The sequence below is a fragment of the Dermochelys coriacea genome, chromosome 8, assembly GCF_009764565.3.
Source record: "Dermochelys coriacea isolate rDerCor1 chromosome 8, rDerCor1.pri.v4, whole genome shotgun sequence".
Classification (NCBI taxonomy): Eukaryota; Metazoa; Chordata; order Testudines; family Dermochelyidae; genus Dermochelys; species Dermochelys coriacea.
Window position 1 is genome coordinate 47,256,862 of NC_050075.1, and position 17,235 is coordinate 47,274,096.

Here is a 17,235-nt window from a genome sequence, read left to right on the forward strand (position 1 = left end):
TTTCTGATTGTAAATGCTCCGGCCAGGAAGTGTATCTCTTCTATGTTTGCACAGTGCTCAGAAAAAATGGGGCTTTGATCTTGACTGTGGCCTGTGCATACCACCATAATGGAAATATTTATTTAGCCAGCCACAATGCACACATCCAGTTCCTCACAAACTGCACAATCTGAACTCCAAATTCAGGTGGAGTTCAATTACCTATATATAAATTTGTGTATATGTTACGGCTGTCAAGCAATTAAAAAAAATCGTGATTAATCACGATTTAAAAAATGGCAATAAATCACGTGATTAATTGTGCTGTTAAACAGGATACCATTTATTTAAATATTTGATGTTTTCTACATTTTCAAACATTGATTTCAGTTATAATGAAGAATACAAAGTGTACAGTGCTCACTTTATATTTATTTTTGATTACAAATATTTGCACTGTAAAAAATGAAAGAATATTTTTCAATTTTTCCATTACAAGTACTGTAGTGCAGTCTCTTTACCATGAAAGTCGAACTTACAAATGTAGAATTATGTACAAAAAAAGCTGCATTCAAAAATAAAACAATGTAAAATTTTAGAGCCTACAAATCCACTCTGTCCTACTTCTTGTTCAGCCAATCACTCAGACAAACAAGTTGTTTACATTTGCAGGAAATAATGCTGCCCACTTCTTGTTCACAATGTCACCTGAAAGTGAGACTAGGCGTTTGCATGGCACTGTTGCAGCTGGCTCCACAAGAAATTTACGTTCCAGATGCGCTAAAGATTCATATGTCCCTTCATGCTTCATTCCAGAGGACATGCGTCTATGCTGATGACAGCTTCTGCTTGTTAACAATCCAAAGCAGTGTGGACCGATGCATGTTCACTTTCATCATCTGAATCAGATGCTATCAGCAGAAGGTTGATTTTCTTTTTTCGTGTTTCAGGTTCTATAGTTTTGCTCTTTTAAGATTTCTGAAAGCGTGCTCCACACCTCGTCCCTCTCAGATTTTGGAAGGCACTTCAGATTCTTAAACCTTGGGTTGAGTGCTGTATCTATTTTTAGAAATCTCACGTTGGTGCCTTCTTTGCATTTTGTCAAATCTGCAGTGAAAGTGTTCTTAAAATGAACAACATATGCTGGGTCATCATCTGAGACTGATATAACATGAACTATATAGCAGAATGCGGGTAAAACAGAGCAGTAGGCATACAATTCTCCCCCAAGGAGTTCAGTCGCAAATTTAATTAACGCATTATTTTTTTAAAAGCATCATCAGCATGGAAGCATGTCCTCTGGAATGGTGGCCAAAGCATGAAAGGGCATACAATTTTTTAGAATGTCTGGCACATAAATACATTGCAATGCTGGCTACAAAAGTGCCATGCAAACGCCTGTTCTCACTTTCAGGTGACATCATATATAAGAAGTAGCCAGCATTATCTCCCGCAAATGTAAACAAACTTGTTTGTCTTAGCAATTGGCTGAACAGAAGTAGGACTGAGTGGACTTGCAAGCTCTAAGGTTTTACATTGTTTTGTTTTTGAGTGCAGTTATGTAACAAAAAAAATCTACCTTTGTAAATTCACTTTCACAATAAAGAGATTGCACTAGAGTACTTGTATGAGGTGAACTGAAAAATACTATTATTATTTTTACAGTGCAAATATTTGTAATAAAAAAAATATAAAGTGAGCCCTGTACACTTTGTATTCTGTGTTTTAACTGACAGGTTTCAGAGTAGCATCTGTGTTAGTCTGTATTCGCAAAAAGAAAAGGTGCCACTAGAACTCCTTTTTTTGTGTGTTGTAACTGAAATCAATATATTTGAAAATGTAGAAACATCTAAAAAGATTTAATAAATTTCAATTAATATTCTATTGTTTAACAGTGCAATGAAAACTGATCACAATGAATTTCTGAGTTAATTGTGTGAGTGAACTGCGATTAATTGACAGCCCTAGTATATATTTAATTGGCTATTTATTAGCTGTGGAGGTGAATTCTATAATATGGCACAGGATCAGAGAGAGTTCAGACTGCATTCGAGTGTAACAGCAAGGAAGTGGATTTTTGCATTATTGCTAGCTGTATGCTGGATTTGTGTATCTTTCATTTTCAAGGCTCTGCCTTCTGAAACTGTTTCAGGGACTACTGTCAGCCCTCTCTGTATCCTCGTTCCCTTCACCTCCAACCAACTCTACTGAAGCCAGGTCAGCCCCCTTCCTCTCTTGGCAATTCCCCTCTACTAGGTGTTTGTTTCTGCATTTGCAGGTAGAATGGTGCTCACTGCTAACACCCTTTCAGATGTCTGAGTAAGGGAGTTGGTTCACAACCAATAATCAGAATTCCTAGGGAGTCATATGTCAGCCTTCCAGAAGAACGACGGACAGTGGCTGGAACATAATCCTCAGACTTGGGAAAGTTGGGTTTAATTCCCTGCTCTCCCACACACTTCATGTTTAACCTTGGGCAAGTCACTTAGTCACTCTGTACCACAGTTTCCCCATCTGCAAAACAGAGGTAATAGAACTGCCATGCCTCACAGGCAGGTTGTGAAGATTATAAACATTAAAGGTAGAGATGTTCAGATACTATAGTAATGGGGGACTTGTAAATTCATCAAACACCAGATTTACTATATAAATCTTTACAGTTAACCAAAGGGAACCCCTGACCCTGCCACTACAGTTCAAAGTTCCCTGACAGAAGCCATTCACTGGACACTATGGAATGTCCCTTATAAAAGCTCTGGAAATGAAGATGTTAGACAGCAACGTTAAATCTCAAAGGGAATGTGAAAGCCTAGGCCCAGACAGATTTGAGGCGGACTTCGACAAAACCTGACTCAAAACAGCACAGCAATGCTACAGGCCAACCATTTTCTGCTTTACCTGCAGGCTGCTCTTCTATGAGAATTCAGGTGACACCATTTGCTTGTGTGAGGCTGCCCCAGAGGCAGAGCAATGGATGCAAAATTCACGCCCTGATCATGTCAAACAAATTGGTTGCCATGACAGCTGTTGTTGGACCACCAAACTGCTCTCCTTCACCCAAGGCTGACGAGAGGGGACTCTCATCCTGGGGCCCCAAGGTCAATCCCCCATTAACGTCTGTGTAAATGGAGTGAAATGGGAGGCGGTGGGGCCCAGCGAACATGATGTACCAGTTCCTCTCATCAGGCCTGCCCGCCCCTGCAGAGCGTGGGCCCCATCCCCGCCCTGGGGTCACTGGGCACTAAAGCCACGGTGCTGTTTCAGCTCCGCTGTGAGTGGCTGGTGCCGGGGGGCTCAGCTGCGCCCCAGGACCCTGGCCAGCAGCTGCTCTGGGGGCGCCGCCTTTGAAGCCACACTGCAGCTGGAGCCAAGCCCGCCCGGGGGGCGGGGGGCCGTGACCTGGGGGGAGGAGCCGGGCATTGCTGCCCCCTCCAGCTCCTGGCCAGCAGGCACTGTGGTCTCCCCGCACGGAGACCATTGCGACCCCCAAGGAGATGCGGAGGTCGGGGGAGCGGGGCTGCCTGTGTCACTCAGCAAGGCGGCCCCTCGACCCACAGCCGGGTGCAGCCCTGGAGCCGGCCATACAGCCCCCAGCCTCTCTGCCCCTATCCAAAATGGCCGCCTCCAGCCTCAGGCGCTGGCCGGGCTCCGCCCTTCCGCCCGCAGCCTCAACCTCACCCTCTGCCTCCCCCGCCCTACCCCAGCCCAAGATGGCCGCTGCCGCGCTGCTTGTCCGGGAGGCGTTCTTGCCGCCGGCGGCGCGACTCTATGGTGCGGCGCGGCGCGGCGCGGGGCCGGGCCGGAAGCTGGAGGGGCGGGCGGCGGCGCTGGCGCTGTGGGAAGAGACGGAGGCTGTCGGTGGGGCTGCGGCCGGCGTGGAGACTCGAGCCCAGACCCCTCCCCCAGCGGAGCGGGCAAGGCAGGTGAGGGGGGCTCCTCGCCCCCTCGAGCCACGGGGCAAATGGGGTCATTGGAGGGGGCATTGTGGGGGGAGGGGTAATTTGGGGGAGGCTGGTGGGTTATCAATGGGGCAGGCAGGTGGTAATTGGGGGCAGGGTTAGGGAGTGGGTGAATGGGGGGTTAGTGATGAGGCAGGCAGAGGGTAATGGGGAGTGGTAATGTGGGGGGAGAGGCGGGGATTATCGATGGGGCAGGAAGGAGGTAATGGGGGCAGCGTTAAGGGGGGGTAATGGGGGCAGCGTTAAGGGGGGGTAATGGGGGGAGAGGCGGGGGTAATGGGGGCAGGGTTAAGGAGGGGTAATGGGGGGAGAGGCGGGGGTAATGGGGGCAGGGTTAAGGAGGAGTAATGGGGGAGAGGCGGGGGTAATGGGGGCAGGGTTAAGGAGGAGTAATGGGGGAGAGGCGGGGGTAATGGGGGCAGGGTTAAGGAGGAGTAATGGGGGAGAGGCGGGGGTAATGGGGGCAGGGTTAAGGAGGAGTAATGGGGGAGAGGCGGGGTAATGGGGGCAGGGTTAAGGAGGGGTAATGGGGGGAGAGGCGGGGTAATGGGGGCAGGGTTAAGGAGGGGTAATGGGGGCAGGGTTAAGGAGGGGTAATGGGGGGAGAGGCGGGGGTAATGGGGGCAGGGTTAAGGAGGGGTAATGGGGGAGAGGCGGGGGTAATGGGGGCAGGGTTAAGGAGGGGTAATGGGGGCAGGGTTAAGGAGGGGTAATGGGGGCAGGGTTAAGGAGGGGTAATGGGGGCAGGGTTAAGGAGGGGTAATGGGGGCAGGGTTAAGGAGGGGTAATGGGGGCAGGGTTGAGGAGGAGTAATGGGGGGAGAGGCAGGGATTATCGATGCGGCAGGCAGGGGGTAATGGGGGCAGGGTTAAGGAGGGGTAATGGGGGAGAGGCATGGGTTATCAGTGGGGCAGGTCGGGGGTAATGGGGGCAGGGTTAAGGAGGGGTAATGTGGGGGGAGAGGCAGGGGTTATTGGTGGGGTAATGGGGGCAAGGTTAAGGAGGGGTAATGGGGGAGAGGCATGGGTTATCGGTGGGGCAGGCCGGGGGTAATGGAGGCAGGGTTAAGGAGGGGTAATGTGGGGGGAGAGGCAGGGGTTATTGGTGGGGTAATGGGGGCAAGGTTAAGGAGGGGTAATGGGGGAGAGGCATGGGTTATCGGTGGGGCAGGCCGGGGGTAATGGAGGCAGGGTTAAGGAGGGGTAATGTGGGGGGAGAGGCAGGGGTTATAGGTGGGGTAATGGGGGCAGGGTTAAGGTGGGGGAGGCAGGGGTTATCTGTGGGAGAAGTAGGGGATGTGTGATAGGAGGTAGATCCTTTCCTGGCTCAGGGCTTGGGTTCTGCTTGACAGCGCACTGACTGGCTGCCCCCAGAGGTCAGTAATCTCTCCCCAGGCTATCCCAGTGTCAGCCTGCCAGGGCCCATGAGTCTATCAGGTGACTTTGGGGCACAAAGTGGGATACCGTCCCATGTCCCTGTGATGACACCGGGGCAAGATCACAGGAGCCAGGTGCACTGACCTCCTTCCTAAGGGCCCTGTTGGGTCTGAGCAGCTTTGTTATGGGGTCTCAGTGGATGTTTATTTCTTGTCAGGGGGTTTCAATGGGTGTTTGTTCTAGTGCAAATATGACGTGGCAGTTCAGTCACCCTATGGGAGTTTTGTGCTTTCTGGGGACAAATATGCTTGGGCTATGATACAACTCTCCTTGACTTCACTAGGCCCTTAGATGACTAAAGTTATTTATAACTCAGCAGCACAGATATTATCCCCTGGTACCAAAAATCCAGTCTGGGGAACAATACTTCCCCCATATATATTCACTCGATACCCTGGAATTGTTATGGGTGACTTGTCAATAAATAATTTGTAGTTTGAAGCAGACCGGATGCTTTCAAAGTACCTTTCAGAACTTTAAAACATATCTTTTCCAATCCCCAATCTCCAAATTTTCAGCTGTCCTCAAGGAAGGCTGAAATGGAAATCTACTTTCTTGCCAAAAGATGCCATTTTCCATTGTTCACATACTGTATTTGGTTGTAGGGTTGTTCATGAGCTGTGTGTGCGAACTTCAGGATGGCAGTTTGACTCATGTAGTAAGTGATAAGTTTAGAAATTCAATCTGTGCACTACACCCAAAGGTGGCACTGGGATGGTTGCTGTAGGGAAGCGCTGCACTAGCCTGGGCAGGGTATCAGACTAGTTTAAGAGGTTGCAGGGTGGAGGACCGGATGAATGGAAAGCTGCATAATGTTGGATGAGTGGAGATAAAAATGCATGACTCCTTACTCATCTGCTCCCAGGGCAGCACTGAATGAATCGTTGATTGTGGTGGTTCATATGTACAGGGCTACAAACTCAGACAGCAGCCTACTCTTTACTTGGCTCCACCACAAGAGGGCATGATGCCCACCTCCATGGATCTACAAATCAACCCTCAATCCCAAGGATTATACAGCCTTCTGGTGAAAAGGGAAAGGGGGGAAGCAAGCAAGGAATAGAGAGCTAGAAAATGGAAGAAAGGGAAGGAAGGGGGGGAGAAGAAAATGGAGAGGTGGTAGTTGTGCCAGGATGTGATATGGGTAACGCATTGTGAACGGGCACCCAATCCATCAAAAGGGGATGGGGACCTTCACTAGGAAAAGATTGGGTAGCTACTGTTTCTCTTGCACCCCAAGATAAAGATACTGAATGTTCCATGGGGCAATTATATATTTGGAATTCCTTGCATGAAAGGTGAGAAGTTCTTTGCCACTATTTCTTGTTTGAATTGGTTTGTTGCAGATGGTCGTCTCTTTCTATGGTAAACTGATAGGTGAAATCAAGATATGAAATATCCTGTTTTTTCCACTCATTCAGCTCCTACTATGCTTAGAGTCCTAAAAGTGCTTTTTGCTTGGATGAAGGGAGGTGATGTTTGCACATGACTTTTTTCCTAAAACTCCATACCAAGCATTTTTGTCCGAGTCCATGAAGTGAGCTTGGTGTTTAGTCAGGTGAGAGAAGAACTCTCCTGACTCTGGTGGCAGTGACATGAAGTATTTGCAGCTTGTTATATCAGCTGTCAGGAGACAATTGGCTGGAGGGACATGTAATGAAATTCTTGCATTTGGACAGATCTCTGTTTAAGAAGCTGGAGTCACTTGGCAATCCCTTTCTACCACAAAGATAGAAAGTCAAGGGTACTCAACGTGGTTCCTGCTTTGCAGTTAAGGGATGAACACATATCTGGCTATCTGCAGGTTTTTAGTGATGAAAGACTCAAACAACAAGAAATGTCTTTAGTGCTTGTAAAAGGTGCTCCTTTGACAGTCCTGGAGAAAAAAGTGTTTATCTGCCTCTTTTGTGTTGAAGTGTGGGATATTATCAGCATGAATTTGAAATGGCAAAGCAGCACATGAATTACCCAGGTTATTTTAAATCTGTGCCATGTGAGGAGCGTAGACTTTTTGTGGGGAATTGGTCAGCCTTTAGGTTGATCAGCTGGTATCCACCACCTCCAAAGTGGTTCTGGAACCAACATTGCTTATTGAAAGAAATAATCACTATGTAAATCAACTATCCTTCAAAAGGTAACTGTTTTTGTTCAGGCACCAGTTATGAGAGGACTATAGAACAGTTGTGTGGACTGCCACTACCTGGGCCACAGAGATGCCTCTTGTATTTACCCTGGAATCCCTCCGATCCAGAGTCTTGATGTCAGTGAAGATAAAAAAAATCCAAACCACTCAGATTTCCAGTTGTATCTATTTTATTAACTAAGGCCTAGATATTTTTGCACCCTTAATGTGTTAATGCCTAACTGATTTAGGAGCCTGTCTCACTTTCAAACGTGTCCTAAGCACTTAGGCACTAAATCTCTTAATATCCTAAAGTTATTTTTGAAAATGAGACTTAGGCTCCTAGGTCAGTTAAGTGTTGAAACGCTGAATGGAGCAATGACTAAATACTTTTTAAAAAATCTAGGCCCAACTACTTAAACAAAAACATAAAATAAAGTAGATATAAGCAAATTCAATTAGAACAAAGTGGGTTAATACAAAATCAGTCTGGGTAATAAAATCAAGTCATTATCAGATTGAATAAACTGTTTCAAACAAATCAACAATTTTTGATAAGCGCTCTCTAATGATTTGACATGGTAGCAGTCTTGTTGAGCTATCAGATCCCAAAGTAACAGGGCCATTGTCAATCTGGATGCCAAGTGATATGTTTGTTTCAGGTGATCCAGGGAGGGACATATCACTCCCAAGTTGAAGCTAATGTTGAGACTGGCAGCTCTGATGACAATTAAGACAGTGTGCTCAAATTATTTGTGGTTAGGTAATAGAAATCTGTCCTTTCCCCAGTCCCCATAGAGTTACATGAAACATTCCAACACAATTCAAGATGACCACAGCTTATTACATGTTAATGTTCAAATGTCAAATTTAGGTAAAAACATAATTTCTCAGGATTAAACCTACAAGTCTGGACCCATGAAATGTGTGCAAGAGATCTTTTAGACAGTGAAGTTGTTTAACTGAGGACTGTTTAGGTATTTGAGGAGCTATTCTATAGGCACCATTCTCAAATTCTATGGACTCAGTCCCCATGGTCTCCTGTGCATGCGCATGTACACACTAACAGCCATCTGCTGAAGGTAACAAAAAAGTGTCCTAAATAACTTAGGTTCCCCATTAAAAGAAGTACTTTTGTGTTTGAAAGTGAATTTTTCTGTTTCTGTAGAAAGTGTTTCACTCTCTCTTTAATATCAGATATAAGCATGGTCTGAAATTTGGCCACTTTTTGGATATAAAGTGGCCTTTTAGTTCATATCCTTCATGCCATCCTGCATCCATGTAGTTAGTACAAACCAGTGGGTTGTATGTCAGAGAAGGCAGATAAGGAGCTGTACTATATTCCAGTCTTCAAAGAGACACAAACAGTTCAGTCCCCACATCTGACCTTTATTAAAATAGATACATCCCACCGGGAAGCATATGCAGGATTCTAACTATCTGTTAATTATAGAACAGCCATCTCTCCATTGCTGTCCAATCATAAAAAGATGAGTGTTTATGTAAGACTTGTATAAAATCAATACCCCACTATTGTGGGTGCCCCCTGCTGGGCTTGTAGCTGCAGATGACACACTTTCATACTTAGCTACATTTGTTTAAAAAAAAAAGTTTGTTCATTCCCAAAGTTCACACTGGCTATATGGATTGAACTGGTTTATTACATAATTAATAAGAATTTATCCATTTAATATGAACCATTTAAACTGTAATGCACCATATTTTTCAAGGTAACCCGTTAGATAACTTATTTTTAATTGAAGCAATAAGTGAAAAGAAAACCAAGAATCTATAACAGAAAAATCTCCCAAAACATATCCAGATTAATGACCCCTGGGAAGGGAGAAAAAACTAGAGAGAAGCCAGAATGGAAGCTTTGCCTTATAAAAATCAGACCAAGAGGTCAAGAAGTGTGTTATGTTGCTTTCAGCAGTAGTCTGTGCTTCATGCTTCAGAGGAAGGCGAAAACTACCATAATGAAATCATCCAGCTATGTAAAATACTATACGTGGGGTAGATCAAGAATTCCTTTCTGATCCCCACAGTGCTGAGCAGATACCCTCAAAGATGAGACATGATTTCCCTTCCCTTAGCCTGAATTTCTACATATTTTAATTTTTGATAATTTGAGAGACCAAAGTTTTGGGTACATCATGGAGAAAGGTTTGCTCATAGTCTGAGGTAGCCTGCCAGCACCACACTGATTACAGAGCACAGGGCTAACCTACCAATGCTTTTAAAAGGGCTTCTGCCCCCAGAAGAATATTGCGTGTGGTTTCACTGTTATCTTCTAGAGCTGGTTCACAAGCAAGGAAGTAAAACAAAAATTAATGTTAACTTCATCTCCACTATAAATACAGTGGGGGGGGGGGCGCAAAGGGTAGGGGGGTTAGGTTTACCTGTCTGCCAACATTTACCAGATGGAGAGAAGGCAGTCAGGAGGAAAATACATTCAGTTCTAAGGCGTGTCAGAGCAAGCTACACATACAAAAAGAGGCGAATTGGGGTGATGGTGGTAGAAACTTAAAGTTGTGTCCAATCAATCCTTCGGTGCTGGTGTCTCCTGCGACCGCCGTTCTGTCAACACTTCAGTGATGATGCACCTGCTACAACTGAGCAGCAGTGGAGGTGAATTTTGCTTGATATACCAAGTATATAAGGCAACACCCAAGAGACTAAGGAACTCCTTCATTTGTCGGTACTGCACCAGCAGGGTGGTGTAGCAGACCTTTCTAATTCCATTTAATTTTCTTTGTAGCTTTACTTAATGAAATATTTAGATCTAGGGAGATGGGTCAGGGGATTTGGTGATGGAAAGAGGAGCCCCTCACCTCGATATTCATTATTTGTGTTTTTTTGGGTTTTTTTACATCAGCTGTGAATTTACATCAGTGAATAACATAGCTGGAGTCGACATAGCTTAGGTCGACTTACCGTGGCGTCTATATTGCGCTGCATCAAAGGGAGACGCTCTCCCGTCGACTTACCTTAATCTTCTCATTCTGGTGGAGTATCGGAGTTGACCAGAGAGCGCTCTGCAGTTGATTTAGCAGGTCTTCGCTAGACCGCTAAATCGACCACCACTGCATCAATTGCAGCAGCGTCAATTCTTGGTAAGTGTAAACATGATCATATTAGCAGTATCTTGTGGTATAGCTTGCACTGAGTTGTTTGTGCTTTACCTGTTCCACAGCTAAAGTCTCTTATCTCTAGAGCTGTCCAAGCCCTTAATTACCTTTACAAAATAAATGACTGAGTTTTAGATTTTTATCTACTGAAACTCCAGGGAGAGAAGTGTTGACTCAAGCACATCAACAAGATGAGGGTTTTTTGATGTTTTGTTTCACACTTTTCAGAAAATGTTCTGAAGAATAAACTGGACGGTGCCTGTTGGAATTAAGTTGTCTGAAAAACCTCTGTTCACCCTAAGGCCTGTTTGACACCGAGAGAGCTTCCACAACGGCCTAATTCTGCAAGTGATGGGCTCGGAGAACAGTGCTTTAAAGAGCTGCACACTGGAAGAGCCACCATATACGTTACCGACTGGACTCACAATTTACCCAGCTGCATTGCAAGATGGCAAGCTTGCCTCGGTCTTTGTGTATAAAACAGAGAATGAAGATACAGTTAATAAAGCTGCCAAGGTAGAGAACATGGCCTTACTGAATAACAAGCTTCTTTCTAATTTACTCTTCCTTTTCTAGTACCAATGTGAAGCTATCAGTTCCTGTACATGAATGTCCTCAAAGCCCCATGGAAGGGAGGAGGAAGAAACAGGTTAATTCATAATACGTTTGAAGGATAATGATCCCTGCTTCTAGCAGATCTCCTTAATTACAGGGACACTCACAGCTCCCAAAGACAAGTTTTGTTTTGTTTTTTTATAAGATTTTTATATGACAAGAAACATTATACAGTGTGATCAAAATAAGAGCAGTGTGTGGTGGTGGGTATTTTGGTAGGGAGTGGGATTGGAATTTATAATTCCCTCCAGAAAACTCACTTAAAAGGGCATTAAGGTTGTGTGGTTAAGCACTTGCATGTGAGGACATGCCAAAGTGATGAATCCCCACTAAATCCCCTGCCTATAAAGGATGTGGGATATATACCAACTTGTTTCCTCCTTGTCGTTTTTGAAGCACCTGAAAACCTTGCGCCACCCATGCCTTTTGCGCTTCCTCTCTTGTACCGTGGAAACAGATGGGATTCACCTGGTTACAGAGCGTGTAAAGCCTTTGGAGATGGCGCTGGAGATGCTCTCCTCTGATGAGATCTGTGCAGGGATCTATGACTTATTGCTAGCTCTCATCTTCCTTCATGACAGGGTAAGTGCCCAAGAGAAACAGGTGTGAATGTGTAAGGGTTTGGGCTCCCAGCAGAAACAGGATTATGTGAGGAGAGGGAAGGCTTTATCAGTGGGTTTACCTGGATGATTGTGAGGTACTGGACCTTAAAACTCACGTTTCTTGTTCCCTGGCTTTTTATTTCACTTCACTTGTGACATGGCATTAGCAGCTATCTCAAACTGATAGAAAATAGTACTTTATACCATCTGGCAGCTGGTGTCCCAGACCGCTTTTAAGCGGTACAAAGAATTCTCACTAGCTGTTTTTGAGACCATGAATGATGATAAAATGTATCTGAAGAGCCAGAACAGGGAAGATAATTGAGAATGTCATGACTTTATGGCCTGAGATCAGATGACTTGTCAGAGCTATGAACAAATGCTGCTGGAAATGGATTCTCAGCATAACATATTTGTTTATCACCCTGGTGGTACATGAGAGATCAGACTTTGTCCCTGGGTCTAGCAGTGCTTTTTCGGCATGTGTTCAGGATTGAATTAGCAAATCCCAGATCTGAAGCCAGTGTAACTTTAAGTCTTTGTGCTCAGATATGGAGGGCCTCTTCTAACTTGCAATTAGAGTAAAAGAACTGTGATAGTTAAACTTGGATGCCTTTAAAGCCTCAGTCCTTGTGAAAGGTGCTGTATGGCCTACAAAAACCATTAAGGAACTTGCAGTATAAATGCTGATCTGTGTACTTTTCAGTAGCTTTTTCTCAGATCATTAGCGCACCTAATTAGTGCTAACAAGGATTTAATGCCTTCATCGATCCCCAGGTCTATTGTTCGTTTTATATTTTAGGGAAACCTAACTCATAACAACATCTGTTTATCATCTGTATTTGTAAGTGAGGATGGGCACTGGAAACTAGGAGGAATGGAAACAGTCTGCAACCTTAATGAAGCCACCCCAGAGGTAAAAGCCAAACAACCCACTTGCAATGCTTGGAACAAGGGTTTGTGGCTGGTTGGGGCTCCATCATTAGAAAGCTTTGCTCAAATTTAAAGTGCATCCAATTGCTTAAATTGAGAATTAATATTAAAAGCGTATCAGCCTGCTTCCCAGATCAGTGGCCTGAATGCTTGCTCTAAGGACACAGTTACCATAAATGACCATATGTGGGTAAGTCAGGTAGTTATTTGAGGGGACCAGAAGTGGCTGCAAGGGGGTGCTAGGGTTGGGGAGAGGGAGGGTGGGTGGGAACAAGCTTGAGGTCTATCCTCTTTACTATTGCTGCTACTGGTTAGTAAAAGAGTTTGCTTTCTTTCCCTGAAGCAGAAAAGCTGGATCCAGATTAAAACAGGTTAACATCCTCACTCATTTAAAGGGCACTTTGGTTCTCCCTGCTGGCATCTCCACTGGACATTAGTGATGTTGGCAGGAAAATGGTCTGTCTTGAACTCAGCTGTATCCTGTGCAGTCAGTGCTGCAGTGAGGCACTACTCAAATACATTCTAGCTTTCATTCCAACGGATCCCCACATGCTTCATAAACTGTACCCACATAGCATCACTAACCATTTTACCACCTCCTGCAGAGGAACAGCTGGCCAGGCAATTGGTACCTTGCGTGATGCACGACATTACAAGAGGTAAAATTTTGACCAAGGACATTGAAGTAAAATCCCACCATTATTAAAGATCCAGAGGTCCAGGTACAGCATGTAGGGATGGCAGAAGGCAGAAATGACTCTAGTAAGATTCAGCGACTGCAAGACATCTCAGTGTTTTACCCTTGATGTTTAGACCCCAGAGCTATCCTTCCAGGTTGGTAAGGTAGTGAGGCATATTCTATACTGAATGTGGAAAGGGGAAACCCACTGTTGTATGTTCAGCCAGTCTTGACTGGCCATGGAGAGAGAGGAGAGGAGAGGAGGGGAGAGAGAGGGAGAAGAAGGGGGGTGGGGGGAAAGCTGGGTTTCATCCATTGCTGCTTGCGCCAACTCACCGAGTGATAAATGATTAGCTCAAAACATTTAACATGAAGTTTTTCTTTCCTCTTTCTAGTTCCTGCATGCTATCAAGTCAGTGCGGGACCAGGCAGCCATCCCTCCTGAAGAGATGGTGAGTAGCATTGCCATACTCCAGGTTGATCAGAAGTTAATCTGTTTTTGCTGCAGGATTTTGTGGTTTTCTATATTGAAGCAAATGAAGCACAGAAAGCAGTTTCTGCCTATATCTATCTATCTATCTACGTACACGTGTGTGTGTGTGTGTATTTCTTTAGATTTATATAAAATCGAGCATGCTTAGATGTGGAGGGATATGTCCATCTAAATAACTTCAGAATTGTGTTGTACTGTCCATAACTTGTATATTGTGAAAGGGGGAGATGACTCAATGGACTAAGTTAATGACAGAGCAACAGCCCAAACAGCGAATATTTTTTCATGTTTGTGTCCCAGCCTTAATATTTACAACTGTGCCCAAATGTTTCCAGCCGAACAGCTACACTTGCCATTTTTCATATAAATTTACATTATTAATTTTTAAAATTGTGAAATGACAATACTTGCTTCTATCTGTCTCTTGATAAATAAATACAAAACACTTTTCCCAGCAATAAATATCCACAGTTGATGAGCTTTACAGTTACAGAGGAGGGTGATTGTAGGATGAACAAATGTTCCGAGATCTGCCAGAGAGTTTTTTGTGTTGATGCTTTTTTTTTTCCCCCCTAACTCTTCTTTATCGGGATGAATCTACATAGAATGTGATAGAACATGTCTTTATTTTATAACTCTGAAAACAGTTCATATCTCCAAGGAAGACCCCAAGTTAGGCATAGTTTTCCTTTTTCAAAAAAGCATTCTGTACTCTTGCTAGGTACTGGTTCTGTTTCCCTTAGGAAGTCTTAAAGTAAATGGCCTGCTATATTATTTACTGTTTCTGTTAAATTGCCAGAGGACCACACAGCTAAATAGCCATCAAAAGACTGGCCAATAATCTTCCAGAACCAACATTGGCCAAATAAGACTCTGGTATTTTTAAGTATTCTAAAGCTAAGCAAATTTTTTTGCACTGAGTTTTAGAAGATGAAATTGGCCAGAAGACCAGGCCAGTTCTAGTGTATTTAAAAGGTTGCTGGGCATGTATAGAGATTGATTATCGAACGCCACTTGTTGTGATTGTTTATGTAAATGTAATACTCCCAAGAGCAATCCGGTCACATGTATTCTAAGAATGCCAGTTCTGAAACTGAAGACAATTTTTGTGCTATGCAGAAAGTCAAAATTTAAGAAGCGAGTAAGCTGCACTCAGAAAAGAATGTCATCATCATCTTGAACCTTTGTATTTTAAAACTCACCAATTTCATTTTGTAAAACTTGGTGCAAGCAATATGCTCATCTTTAAACTATAAAGAAGCTAAAGCCTCATTCAGCTAACATTTGCTGTGAGAAGTTGTTGATCTTTCAAAGCTACATAGTTTTGTGGCGCTGTTGCATTTAATGTCCACGTGTTTCCCTTATTAACAACCAGCTGTCATGTCTGTAATGTAATGCAGACTGCTTACAGACTAGAAGAGAGTGAGTTCTTTTTTCCTGGTTAACATTGGTTTCCATAGAAATGCAGAAAGCTTCTGGCTTACAGTTGCTGGATGAACTCATGGGGCACTGTTTAACTGTGATGTTCTTGTTTGTGTGTCTAGGCTGTAAATTCTTTAAGGCTCTAGAGGCTTTTGAGTTTCACATAATATTCCACTTGTAATGCACTGAGTGGAGTAATGGTACTAAACAAAGAATCGGAGGGTGTAAGGAGAGAGTAGATACTCATAGAGACTGTATAGTAGGCTCCTGCTTTATGATGATGATTTTTTCAGTCTGCAGATTTCAAAATTCTTCCTGAGAGCCATGGACATGCCCGGGATGCCTATTCATTTGGAACAATGGTTGAAAATCTGCTGACGTTCTTAAATGATCAGGGTGAGAGTCCTCAAAGACAAGGAATAAAATGACTTTATTTCACTACCTCCCACACCACATTTTCCCATGTAGCTTGTTCCTTGCATGAATGACCCAAAGTATTCATTTTCCAATAGGAAAGAGTGTCTCAGAAGAAGCATGACAAAACTTTTATTGCAGAGAAGTGATTGTCCATTTCACTTTCCACATAGTTTGGAAATGAGAAATTTTCCCATAAGAGCGTTTCCTGTTCCATGCTGTCCTTCACAGGACAGGAGACTTCGTGGTGGTTGCTTTTTCTGTATATCTTACATAGTGACTGGGAGTCCAATCCAGGCATCAGTGACTGGGATGGGAATTTGTTTTTAATAGAAACTAGGGTACAGTGGTGTTAGGGAGGATTGTCCAGTAGCTGGCACCCTGGTTTGGCTGTTGGGATGCTATGTCTGATTCCAAAATCTCACTTCCCCTGTGCATGATGATGGCTTTATCTTTTGTAAATCACTTTCTGATGCTCAGTCAAAGGAACTATGTAAATACAAATTTCTATAAAGATTTATCCTTCCCTGCAATTAAAAGGTAAAAATGACATATAGATTCTAAGGCTAGAAGGGACCATGGTGATCATCTAGTCCGACCTCCTGTATAATACAGGGCATACAACTTCCCAAAAATAATTCCTAGATCATATTTTTTAGACTAACATCCCATTTGGATTTTAAAATCAGTTAGAGAATCCACCACAATCCTTATGAATTGTTCCAGTTGCTAATTATTGTCAGTTAAATATGTACATCTTATTTCCAATCTGAATTTGTCTAGCTTCAACTTCTGGTAATTGGATCATGTTATATCTTTCTCTGCTAGATTGAAGAGCCCATCATTATATATTTGTTCCCCAAGGGGCTACTTTATAGACTGTGATCAGGTCACCTATTAAACTTCTCTTTGTTAAACTAAATAAATAGACTCAAAGAGCTCAATCACGACAAACAAGTCTGCCGACAGCAATTCCAGGCCCCAGGGCAGGACAGTACTGTACAGCCCGCACAGATGTGGTCTACCTGACATTTGGGCAGTGCTCCACCTGTGCTGGCTGGTGTCCAGCAAGCTGCTGCCTGCTGCACTAGCTGGTGGCTGGCTTTCACCATTGCTGGTACCACCCCGCACGTGCCTAGGAGCCCTGTCCTGCAGCCCACCCGGGTGATTTTACTTGCCAGCCCAGCTGCTGCAGTGGCCGGGGACCCTTAGGCCCTTTGAAATCGCCTGAGCCCCTGGGCAATTGTCTCCTTTGCCACCGCCCCCGTTTACAGTTAGCCAGTTTTTAATCTATGTAATGTATGCCATGTTAATTTTATATCATTTTAATTTCTTAATCAAAATGTCATGTGTTACCAAGTCAAATCCCTTACAGAAGTCTGAATAGATTACGTTAACACTATTATCTTTACCAACTGGGCTTGTAATTTTGTCAAAAAAAATATCCAGTTTG

The 17,235-nt window shown here is 43.9% G+C and overlaps 1 protein-coding gene across 9 annotated transcripts in view; it reads left to right on the forward strand.

The window, feature by feature from the left end:
- The first annotated feature begins 3,595 nt into the window (after nt 1-3,595).
- SCYL3 (SCY1 like pseudokinase 3) overlaps nt 3,596-17,235 on the forward strand; it is a 31,845-nt gene continuing 18,205 nt past the window's right edge. The window contains exons 1-7 of one of the 9 annotated variants that reach the window (XM_038414009.2): nt 3,681-3,902; nt 10,372-10,609; nt 10,853-11,140; nt 11,636-11,821; nt 12,644-12,757; nt 13,849-13,905; nt 15,662-15,764. In XM_038414009.2, the coding sequence (XP_038269937.1) occupies nt 10,976-11,140; nt 11,636-11,821; nt 12,644-12,757; nt 13,849-13,905; nt 15,662-15,764 (625 nt within the window). In that variant the 5' untranslated portion in view covers nt 3,681-3,902; nt 10,372-10,609; nt 10,853-10,975. Of the gene's footprint in view, nt 3,903-10,371; nt 10,610-10,852; nt 11,141-11,635; nt 11,822-12,643; nt 12,758-13,848; nt 13,906-15,661; nt 15,765-17,235 lie in introns of all 9 variants that reach the window. The other 8 variants (XM_038414014.2, XM_043491133.1, XM_038414013.2 and 5 more) reach the window with 8 other exon arrangements.